A 10,812-nucleotide genomic window follows, 5' to 3' on the forward strand; every position below is an offset into this window, starting at 1 on the left:
CATCGCTCCCCGACGCGACAGGTCGATTCTCGGTTTCGCAGATTGCAAAGAGAAGGATGGATGATGGTAGGGAGAAGGTGAAATGGAGAGCGTGGAATAAAGGGAGTGACAAGGGGTCGGAAGATGCTAGAAGACGCCACTGCCGAAAAACAAACAAGCAAAGACAAGCAAAAAGAGTGAATGGTTTGTCCAGAAAACGACTCGTCGACAAGCCCAAGAGCACAGACCACCCGATGGTGTCGATCCTCGCCTTTGCCCCTACAATCTACTACCAGATGCACTCTTTCATTGATTTTTTTTTTTTTTTCTGATTTCTATGGCATGCTTTATTGGCATGGTAACCACTTCTAGCAATACACTGCCATCGGTGCCAAAATGTACTCTGTACTCGCAAATGACCAATTCCCCACCGTCTATACCGAGAACCCACCCGAATTGACCTGTCGCGGTTCTCCAGCAGCATCAAAAGTACCATTGGGCAACACCCGAATGAGATGCGCAGTACTCTGACCCGGCGCAACCCAAGAAACATTGTGACCGCGGGCCTTCATAAAAGCCACGGTCGAGTTGTCGTAGGCATACTCAAAGGTCACCTTGTTAGGAACCAGCTGGTCATGCAGCCGAGGCTTGGCGAGTGCCTGGGCTGCCGAGAGTCCCTGGTCTATGACATGGATGATATTCTGGACTGTCGCCGTGAGGATGCGGCTGCCGCCTGCGGACCCGGCCAGCATGAAGAGCTTGCCGTCGGGGCGGGTCACGATGGCGGGAGTGATGGACGATAGGGGTCGTTTGCCGGGTCGGATGTAGTTGGCGACTGAGGGAATGTAGCCGAACGAGTTTGATGAGCCGGGGGTCGAGAAGTCTGGGGATTGTTTAGTTTGCATGGACGGGATACCTGATACCCTCCAGGGTTGTTTCACCGTGCTGTTGCACTTACCGTCCATTTCGTTGTTCATGATGATTCCCGTCTCGGGGACCATGACATGACTGCCGAACAGCAAGTTGATCGTGGTGGTCACGGAGATTGCCAGACCGGAGTGGTCGGCTGCGGCAATGTACGAAGTGCCAGGCCTGGAGAATAAACCCTAGATGTCAGTCAAATGAGACATCATATTCCATCGCAAAAGAAAACGTACGTGTCCAGGCTTTCTATTCCTGCTGGATCATAGCTGGACACATTCTGGGTTCGCGTATCAGAGATCTTCCCGCGGATATCATCGATGGTGGCTTTCTTCAGGATATCCCGCTGGTACTCGTCCATCTTCGGAACAAACTTGGGGTCACCCAGCTTGGCTCGCTATGAAAGAGTCAGCGCCTCAACTAGCAAGAGAACAGCCATGATATAAAATGAAGGAGAATTCAGTTACCTCTCCATATCCAAACCGAATGGCCTCGTCCAGCCGGTGAGTACTCAGGTTCAGAGTCTTATCCGAGGAAAAGAGATCTTTATAGGTTTCCAAGACCTTGAGAATCCCCATGGCAATAATCCCACTGGACGGGGCCGTGGTGCTGGTGATTTTATACCCTCGGTAATCAATCTGGGAGGTGTTTCGAAACGCCAGACGGTAGTCGCGCAAATCGTTCAGGGTCATTGTCCCATTTGTACGCTGAACCGCCGCAATCATCGCCTTGGCCATCTTGCCGGTGTAGAATGCATCCGCCCCATGGTTGGCAATGGTCTCGAGGGTATTAGCCAGCCGCTTGCGCGTAATAGTATCCCCCAGACCCAAGCGAGTTCCATTGGGAGCAAAGTCGATCGCCCATGTTGGGTCTTTGGTCAAAAAGTCTTCGCTGTCACTCGTGGCCGACTTCATGTATTTCACCAAGTCCTCGGACACGGGGAATCCATTCCGAGCAGTGCGAATCGCCGGCTGCAGCACGGTCGACCAGGAAAGCGAGCCGTAATTCTTGTGGAGATACTCCAATCCCCGCACTTCGCCGGGTACGCCACTAGTGAACCATTAGCATCGCCTTTGTTCTTTTGTTTTTTGGGTCCTTTGTTTGCAGCTTTATACCTGGCAAGTCCCCCAGTGGTCGAGGCTTGGGTATTATTCCTGAACATATCCTGAAACGCCGCCGCCGGGGCGGTTTCGCGGAAATCAATGAACTCGTAGGAGCCATTGGGGGCGCGCACGAGCATAAACCCGCCCCCACCGATGCCGCTGTGGTACATGCCTAGCAGCAAAGTCAGTCTGTCGGTTCCACTCTTCTCCAACTCTTCTTTGAAGTTGGTGAGATCGAATTCCCCTTACCCACAACCCCAATGCAAAACTCCGTCGCAACCAACTAGAACTCTTCAGTTAGCAAGATAATTTTTTCCTCTCAGAAACTGCCAAGCGCATTCTAGCAACATCAAGCTCCCGAAACTGCGAAAATGCAACCGGCGCCTTGGCAAATTGGGGTGCCCAGGAATCCTCACAGCATCGGCAGCATTGCCCCCCTTTTTCAAGATCTCTGTTCCGTGCCGCGAGCAGATCGAGCTTTCGCTGGCGACAGCTCCTAGCTTGCCCGGGTCGATGTTCGGGTGTGACCTTGCATCTGCATGGTTATTCGGCGCGCGTTTCGGGAGTTCCAAGGGCGAGGTAAGAACGCTGGGCAGATGTGCTGCCAGTAGAAGTAAAGATAGAATCCCCAGCATCTTGAAGTAGGTTGAAGAGCCAAGCACAGTCAGGCGATTCTTCCAGAGATTGGACTCTGCTGAAGGTGAAATCTCTGGGACGAACGAGGCTGGGTGCAGCGGCTGTCGGGGATATTTTATAGTGTTATCAATGGATATGCGCGAAATTCCCTCTGTGGGGAAGGCCAAGCCGTTTAGAGGGGAAAACAAGGGAAGATAGAATGTTTACCAGTTTCTCCACATCGTGTTTGCCGAGCCCCGAGTGCTGCATGGTTCCTATGCCGTTCCTGGATTCTCGCCGCCTCCAAATCGGTGCGCGGCCTGCGAGATGGTTTGGTCGTCTTATATATTAGGCATGGAACCATGGAACAACCAGGAAATCCACGGTCGACGGCATTTTGATAAGGAATGGTTCCTCGACGCTCTCTAAATACATCGGTCCACCCGCGCGGCCCCGCTGATAAGCGCAGGGAAGGAAGTCTTATCGTGGCGAGATATCCACGGAGATGACTCCGATTACTCTGTTCCGAAGATTGGATTGCTTGATTTGCCTGATAAACACATCCGATACTCCCTATCATCCCTATGGTTTCTATGTAACAGTAGCGAACCTCAACGCCCAGGTATTCCCAAACTTAGTTCCAACCACGATCTCTCAAATATATATATATAAAGGCCGGACTAGCTGCGAATCTCAACAGCCTGTTTCATCCACGAAATCGTGGCGCTCCATTCGGGCGGGATCTCGCCGAGTGGTTCAAGAGTCGCCATGACCAGCCGGCGGCCCCAGTCTCGGACGTACCATCGGTTGCACAAAAGCCGCATGGCCACGCCGTAATGCAGGAACAAAACCCGAGCCATCCAGTCGCCATTCTGGAGCAAATTCAAGTATTCATCGGTGATGAACAGCGGCCATGAAATGACGCCGCCGTGGGACCCGATCTTGGGCCATGGCTCAATTGCTTGCCATAACAACTTCCAGGTCGTCTGGTACAACCCCTGATTCGGGCTGGTGGGTGTATCAACAGTGGAGCGCAGTTGCTCCAGTGACTGCATAATAGATCTGGGTCATATGAGTTGAATGCCTTGGGCGGAAGGAAATCATAGTCGAATCATACCGATGTAGGTCGAACAGTTTCGATATGTCTTCTAATGAGTCGTCGCTAGAGAAACTCTCAATGTCAGGATCAATAAAATCATTCGCTTGAAGGGGGTCGTACTCTTGTGCTTTTTTCTCGGTGAGTCTCTCCTCCGTTTCGGGGACACATAGCCAGGAATCCAATTCGCCATCCGTACCCATCTCATTGATGCGGTTGAAAAGCATGGCGCAGCCGGTAATCAGCGTTCGCACTTCGAGAACAGCAGACAACGGGTCCACGGGGCGATTTTCCAGCGACACGACGGGGAGGCCTGTGGCGAACAGCATGATAAAAATCGACGATACAAAAGCCGGCTCATAATCCGGTGGTGAAATATCCGACAGCACTTTTCCAAGCCCCGAGCATGCTTGGCTCTGGTACCGCAGCGCGGCATCGACCATCAAGCGCCGATTTTCGGGTTCGGCGGTCGCCAAATGCAGGGCCGAGAGTGCCAGGAGACTGTCCAGTAAGTAGGGGAAGGATGTTGCCATGCGAGGAATACTGATGGACAAGTGATATCCAGAGAGCCCGTCCTGGGCGAGGGTGTGATACGTTGCCGTGAGATACTGATGGAATAGTCTCATTTCCACCATGCGCGTTTGCCAGGGCGAGTCGCCGCCAGGAGTCAACGCCCCGCTGTCAGACCCATCCTGGGCAATGGACGATCCCCGCGGACTGTCGGCGTCACTGTTTGGTGGGGGATAGACGCATTCGAGCTTTCGTTTTTTGCAGAGCGAGCATTTGGGAGCTCCCTCGTCGCACTGTCGAGCATATTAGATTCATTTCAAGTCCTTGGCCACCGTAACCATGGGATGCCATTCAAACAATTCGCAAAAGCGGGATTTCCGTGGCCACGAAACCGCAAGTCCAGACTCGCACTCACCTTGACATGCCTCCTTTTGCACTCCGAGCAGCCCTTGCGGGACTTGGTGTGGCTGCGACGCGATGGCATGGAGGCCCGATGCCCTTCAGGTGGTGGCAACTCTCCAGAGGAACGGGCGCACTCAGGGCATTGTCGAAATCACAAGGTTGCGGTATTCGACCTCGGTGGTTTTCTGGGGGATCGGCGTGTGATTGGCGCGGATTACCTCATCCCCAGACTTGTCTCCATCGATGGAGACCGGTGGGTAGATCCATGGATGGTGATGGGCATGGTGTGCCTCTCCGGGTGAATGGAGAGGATCCACGGACTTGTTTCTGTGGGCCAATTGTAGATTGTCAAATAAAAGCAGTGGCATTGTGTGGGTGTGAGAAGGTATGTGTTTTTGCTGGTTATATACCTCGAAGACATACTTAGCACCGTAATGCTAATTACGACTTTAGCATATGTTTTATCGTAATCCAATGTATTGTTAGGCGTTGATTTGTCGATCTTATTAGCTTCTCAGCTCTACTTAGAGCCGCCATTGACACAGCGGATCGGTCGGAGGCATCTTCATTATGGGCAAGCTTGCCCGAGACTGCCCCACCGGTGTCATTAGCCTTATTTATAGGACTGTACAGGGCGATAAAAGAATTTAATCCTCCTCCTTTTAAATCCCAATTCTAGCGCACTGATGCAGGAATGTCTAAACTTTATATATATATATGTAAAACAAACCAAGATAAAAAAGAACAAGAGAAAGCGAATGAGAAGAGAAAGCGAAAAATGAAAATAAAAATAAACTAGAAGGTAAGCATATCATATTCTGGGGCTGTTTATTGATTTTTATAGGTAATAAAATAGATAGAATATAAGATTACCTATCTGACTATCTGAAGGGGGAAGTGCATTCTTTAACCACCCGCTACCCCTTGCAATTTCGACATGAGATTACGACTATCATTGCACTGTTTGATGAGTTGTCATTAATTGTGACAGGATGTGATTAGACATGGGCGCTTAATCAACGTTCTGATTTGTTGCATTTCTTCAGTCTCCATTTAACCCCGCCCCCACCTCCCAACAGAAGCCCAGGTAAACAGCCGGGAGAGGTTGTCATAAGTACGGCGGTTATGTGATTGACCTCGCCTTAAACTCCCTTCGAGACAAAACTATCCCTCCTGATTATCCATTATTCTTCGTTTCATGAGGCAGAATGAAGAAGGCTTCCTCAGAAGGAAAGCTCTCTCCCTTATGGGAGAAGGCTCTGGAGAGCTATCATGAGGAGCTTGCTGCCGACGATGACTTTCGGACAATACTGGAGACTGGCAGCCTCGAGGAGCTTCTCGTGGATGATCAGCTTTTACAACCGTTCGGCCCACAGGGCAGGAAAGCATTGGACTCGATGAACCGACTGAAGCCCACATTCAGATTGCTGAATGATTTCTCAGTAGTTCTGGCAGTCTCCTTCGGTGCTGGTACAACCGTAACAGCGCTAGTATGGGGCAGTATCCGCATGATTCTCACGGTATGATGATCTCTCTGACGGAGAATGATGTCAAGGAATAACTGACTGGATCGTAGTTGGCATCTGCAGCGGATAATACGTTACAGGAAGTCTCGGATATGCTTGAAGAGCTCAGCCTGACATTGCCCCGTCTCAAGTCCTACGAGAAAACTGTGTCGATGGACACAGAAATGGAGACGACCCTGCTTGCTGTTTACCAAGAGGTGATCTGCTTTTATGCCCGTGCAATTCATTTCTTTCGCAGTCATAAACACGGTATGGCCCTTAAGCGATGCTTGCTCTTGCTGCCAAAAGTCAAAGATGTGCCCAGGCTAAATTATAGCAGCATTCCTCCTACGCAATTCATGGTCCGACCTGCGCGGAGACTTCCACAGAACCGTCCAGCGAATCAAACGTCTATCTGGCATTATCGAGAGTGAGATTGAGCTGAGTAGAATGCGACTTGACAATCAAAAATACCAAGAAGTTCTCAATTTGATGGCGAACTTCCACCCTCAACAACCGGAGGCTTCACGCAAGACTGTTTACCATATACCGTTCACCGAGTGTTCCCGCTTCTGGGGCAGAGAGGATATCATCGCCCGTATCGATGAGGCATTACTGGCAGAGTCTTCAACCAAATCAATTCGGTCGTTTGCACTATATGGTATGGGAGGGGTTGGGAAAACACAGATCGCGCTGAGATATGCCAGTGTGTCACGGGAGAAGCTTGACGCCATATTCTGGATCTCAGCTGAGAGTTCGGTAACGATTGGACAAAGCTTTCGGGAGATTGCGAAAACGCTTGGCTTAATCAAGCCAGACACAGAAACAGATGACAATGCGGTCATGCTAGAGGTAAAGCAGTGGCTATCGTCTACAAGTGGGTCATACTGGTTCTTTTTTTTTCCTTTTGTGATGGTATAGAGTGAGCTAATAATAGGCTTCACCCAGAGAGTCGTTGGCTTCTCATATATGACAACGCCGACGATTTGAGCGCCATGAAATACGCTTGGCCTGCGGGCTCTGTCGGATCCATTCTAATAACCAGTCGAGATTCTACCGCGGCTTTTAGTCTGGCTTCTTCTGGATGTCAAGTTACACCTTTCGACACAGACTCTGGGTCTGCGGCGTTGCTCAATATACTTGGGCTGGACATGGACTCAACGTCTAACCAAGAGGAAGCAAAGGCTATTACGTCTACCCTGGGTGGATTGCCTCTGGCGCTCAATCAAATCGGTGGATTCATTTCCCAGAGGAAAATACCGCTCAAGAATTTTCTTGGTTTATACAATCGCAATTCGGCGAGTGTGGATGCCAAGAGTACAACGAGCATGGATTATAATCTCACTCTTGCGACCGTCTGGGAGATGGCTCTGAGTAAACTCTCAGGAAGCTCCAAAACATTGCACATGACCCTCTCGTTTCTAGATCCCGACTATATACACGAGGCACTCTTGCATGACGGCGCTCTCCAAGTGAATGATGCCTCTCTAGAGTTCATGGCCGATGAGATCGAGTACGTGCTACTTCAACTGATCCAAACTTACGGGAACTAACGCAAATGCAGCTTTCTGGATGCCCAAGAGGTCTTGCTCCAAGGAGCTCTTATTGACAAGTCCCATGAAAGTGGGATCATATCTATGCATAGACTCGTCCAGCGAGCGGTCATTCGTCGAATGAGCGTTGAAGAGCGCGAGAGCCTGTTTTCGCTGACAGTAGCTATCCTCTCGGCAAACTTCCCAGATACATACAGCGCCGATGTTGGCCATCAGGTAGCCTCCTGGACCAAATGCGAGAGGAGCTTACCGCATATTGAAAGCATGGTGAGGAAGAGCAAGGAATTCAGAATCTTTGAGAACGAGAGCCAATCATTTGCAGAGCTTCTTCTTCGCTGTTCTTGGTAATGTTGAACATCACGGCTCAGAATAGGGCTTTGCTAATTTCATGCAGGTATCTTTACGAGAGAGAGAACTATAGTATTGCTCGGTCATACATTGATGTAGCCCTGCAGAAGTTTTCCGACAAGAGTTCCCTTGCGCACGCAAGTGCAATTGATCTTCGAGGTTTGATAGACCTCGATATCCGTCACCCTGCAGCTGCTTTAGAGGCATTCGAAAAAGCATACGCCATACGCACAGCAGTTCTTCCCAGCGGCGACGCCTTTTTGGCCGCCAACCAGGTCAATATAGGACTTGCTTTCACAGAAATGGGAGAGCTTGAGAAGGCCCGGGACTATCTTCAGCAGTCAATTGACATTCGCCTAATGCACAACAGCGACAGGATCGGAAATTCATACAGCAACATGGCCAGCTTGTTACTGAGAATGGGGAAGCCAGATGAGGCAGAAGCGATGCTGAAGAGCTGTCCATCTTTGAAAAACTTTTCGGATGAGGCCTTTCTCAAAACTGGAAACCCGCGGTTCTCTGGGTATGTATTCCGCTTCATGATTGGCAGTATTTTCCATATCCCAGCTAACACCCCATAGAGATATGATACTGTTAAGCAGGATTAGGCTTGTACAAGGGCGCTTTGAGGAAGCGTTACAATTCGCCTCTAAAGCCTTGGGCTTTCGAAGGCAATGCTTGGGCGAGCGCATCAAAGTCTGCGACTCGCTGTATCAAGTGGCTGTGCTCCTTGACAGAGGGGGGGAACACGGGACTCTCCATGTAAGATGCGACAGAATTCCGTTCGACTGGCCACAGTTATTGACATTTACCAGCCAACTACTCCAAGAGTGCATCAAGATATCAGAAGGACTTCCACGCATTGAAGGAATAGGTCATCTAGCTCGGGCAAACTACAAGCTATCGCAGATCCTGAAAGATCTCGGCAAGGACAGGGAAAGCGCGATTTTCCTTGAGAGGGCAGTTGCCCTTGGAGAGGAGCTCAACCAGATCGATGGAAGTAGCTCTCTGGTCAAAGATGCAATATCTGACTTTGAAAATCTTGTTCCGTGGATGTTGTGGTAATTCGCATTGGTTGAGGGACTCAATATACTACCGTTAGAGAGCACTTATCGCAAAAACTACCCAGAAGTGTTTGTAGCCGGCGATGCATCTGTATTTAGCCAAACGTAGAATCTTAAAAATATCTACTGGTATTAATTGAGCCAAGTGTAGACAAGCATGTGCCGCCGGCACTATTTTTGCACTGCAGTTACGAAGCTATTTGCAGGATCTATTTTAAGTAGCCGCCGAAGGATCTACTGGAGAGGCCCAGGTCAAGTCCGCTACAAGTGATTCTGCAGATCGGCGCTTAGCCAACACCCTGGGGAAATCTCCCAGGGAAGCTGCCCAAATGCCTCTTGTGTTTAAGACCAGGACGAAGGCATCTTTTGCCCGCCACACCTTAATTCAATTATTTCCCCAAAATCTCCCTCTCTATTTCTGTCATCTGATTTTAGTTTGAGGTTCCTTTGCCGAAATATCTTGTTACCTTGTCCCAATATCCGCTAACACCACACTCTATCAGGATGGGATTGTCACGACATATCACATCGAAAACTGCACGTATCTACTCTTCAGGTGAGTCAAAATGCTAAGATACTCCGTTGATAGCAGTTCTTAATAAATAACGTACCACGAAGAGAGCGAATTCTCTTCTTCATATCCGTCCTCGATATCTTCTTTACGAACATATCTACTGCCGAATGGGTTGGGAGTCGACTTCGAAAGTAAGACTCCAACCTGGTACAATATCTGGCTCATATCTCAATCAACCAAACTTCCACCTCATGTATTCAACATCTTCCATCCGGACCACAGCCACTGCACTCCCGAATCTCATTGGGACCTCTTTACCCGCACCTTCCTCCGCGTGTCGGAGTCCATCATACACAACAGCTCCATCACAATCGACGAAATTATCGGCAGTCTTCTGGATGAGAACATTTTGGCCCAAGAGACAGTGGACAACATCGACTATGCTCGCTACTTCATCTTCACTCTTTTGGGCTACCAAACTGCGCTCTACTCCCCCTCCCCCTTGAACCCTATCCCGGAAGCGCCTCGTCAATTATGCATCACCGAAGACGTTGGCTGCTGCAACTATACACACGTATCTTTGGCACAAGATATCCAAGCGTGTGCCCACGAGCCTCTCAGCGAGCTTCTGATGGGATTCGGCGTCCTTCTTCCATCGAAAAACCTCTGCCTGGACGACGATCAAGGCATCCATCGGGCCTTCCAGCAGCAAGTGGAAGTTGATGCAAAAACATTCAACGCATACGCACTCCACTACATTGCCGGGATCAAAGTCAAGTGGACCGATGCACTATCCTGCCACCTAGAGTTTAACTCGGCCACTAAGGAAGTGTCCCTTTTTCGCTTCCCTTCATTCTGCCAGTTCTCTCTTTCAAAATACAAGCAGGGGAAGGGTAGAGGCGTGCTACATGCTTGTGCAACGACAAGTCATCTTCGGTGTCAGTGGGCTACAGAGGCAGAAATAAACCATTTTCTCCTTGAAATTCTTCTCTCCTACAGGTTGCTGTTTGGTCAAACCAAGAAATCGCGAACACTATTTCGATCCATAGATCCGTTCCTCCGTTCTGCAGACCAGAAAGGCAAGAAGATGAGGGATCCACTCTTGTTGAGTCTCTGTGGCACGCGAACCTGGAATCCGTTATTGCTGAACTTGCAAGGGCAATGGGACTTAGTGCAAAAGGAGACATACTATCTGCCTCATG

General features: G+C 49.8%; 5 protein-coding genes across 5 annotated transcripts; 3 read left to right on the forward strand and 2 right to left on the reverse strand.

Annotated features, from left to right (window-relative positions):
- Positions 1–413: 413 nt before the first annotated feature.
- NUU61_006887 (gamma-glutamyltransferase) lies at positions 414–2,638 on the reverse strand (the record flags this gene model as incomplete). The annotated part of the gene is made up of 5 exons (XM_056657414.1): positions 414–1,071; positions 1,137–1,297; positions 1,368–1,950; positions 2,061–2,247; positions 2,368–2,638. The coding sequence occupies 5 exons, from the start codon at positions 2,636–2,638 to the stop codon at positions 414–416; spliced, it is 1,860 nt and encodes a 619-aa protein (XP_056510214.1).
- A 660-nt stretch (positions 2,639–3,298) lies between these two features.
- NUU61_006888 (uncharacterized protein) lies at positions 3,299–4,708 on the reverse strand (the record flags this gene model as incomplete). The annotated part of the gene is made up of 3 exons (XM_056657415.1): positions 3,299–3,680; positions 3,736–4,517; positions 4,640–4,708. 3 exons carry the CDS (start codon positions 4,706–4,708, stop codon positions 3,299–3,301), a joined length of 1,233 nt encoding a protein of 410 aa, XP_056510215.1.
- Positions 4,709–5,834: 1,126 nt separating this feature from the next.
- Positions 5,835–6,152, forward strand: NUU61_006889 (uncharacterized protein; the record flags this gene model as incomplete). Its single annotated transcript, XM_056657416.1, has 1 exon — positions 5,835–6,152. The coding sequence occupies one exon, from the start codon at positions 5,835–5,837 to the stop codon at positions 6,150–6,152; it is 318 nt and encodes a 105-aa protein (XP_056510216.1).
- A 471-nt stretch (positions 6,153–6,623) lies between these two features.
- NUU61_006890 (uncharacterized protein) lies at positions 6,624–7,684 on the forward strand (the record flags this gene model as incomplete). The annotated part of the gene is made up of 2 exons (XM_056657417.1): positions 6,624–7,008; positions 7,080–7,684. The coding sequence occupies 2 exons, from the start codon at positions 6,624–6,626 to the stop codon at positions 7,682–7,684; spliced, it is 990 nt and encodes a 329-aa protein (XP_056510217.1).
- A 120-nt stretch (positions 7,685–7,804) lies between these two features.
- Positions 7,805–9,097, forward strand: NUU61_006891 (tetratricopeptide repeat protein; the record flags this gene model as incomplete). Its single annotated transcript, XM_056657418.1, has 3 exons — positions 7,805–8,028; positions 8,079–8,555; positions 8,635–9,097. 3 exons carry the CDS (start codon positions 7,805–7,807, stop codon positions 9,095–9,097), a joined length of 1,164 nt encoding a protein of 387 aa, XP_056510218.1.
- Positions 9,098–10,812: the final 1,715 nt, after the last annotated feature.

The sequence above is a fragment of the Penicillium alfredii genome, assembly GCF_028826965.1.
Source record: "Penicillium alfredii strain IBT 34128 chromosome Unknown utg000009l_segment0_segment0, whole genome shotgun sequence".
Lineage (NCBI taxonomy): Eukaryota > Fungi > Ascomycota > Eurotiomycetes > Eurotiales > Aspergillaceae > Penicillium > Penicillium alfredii.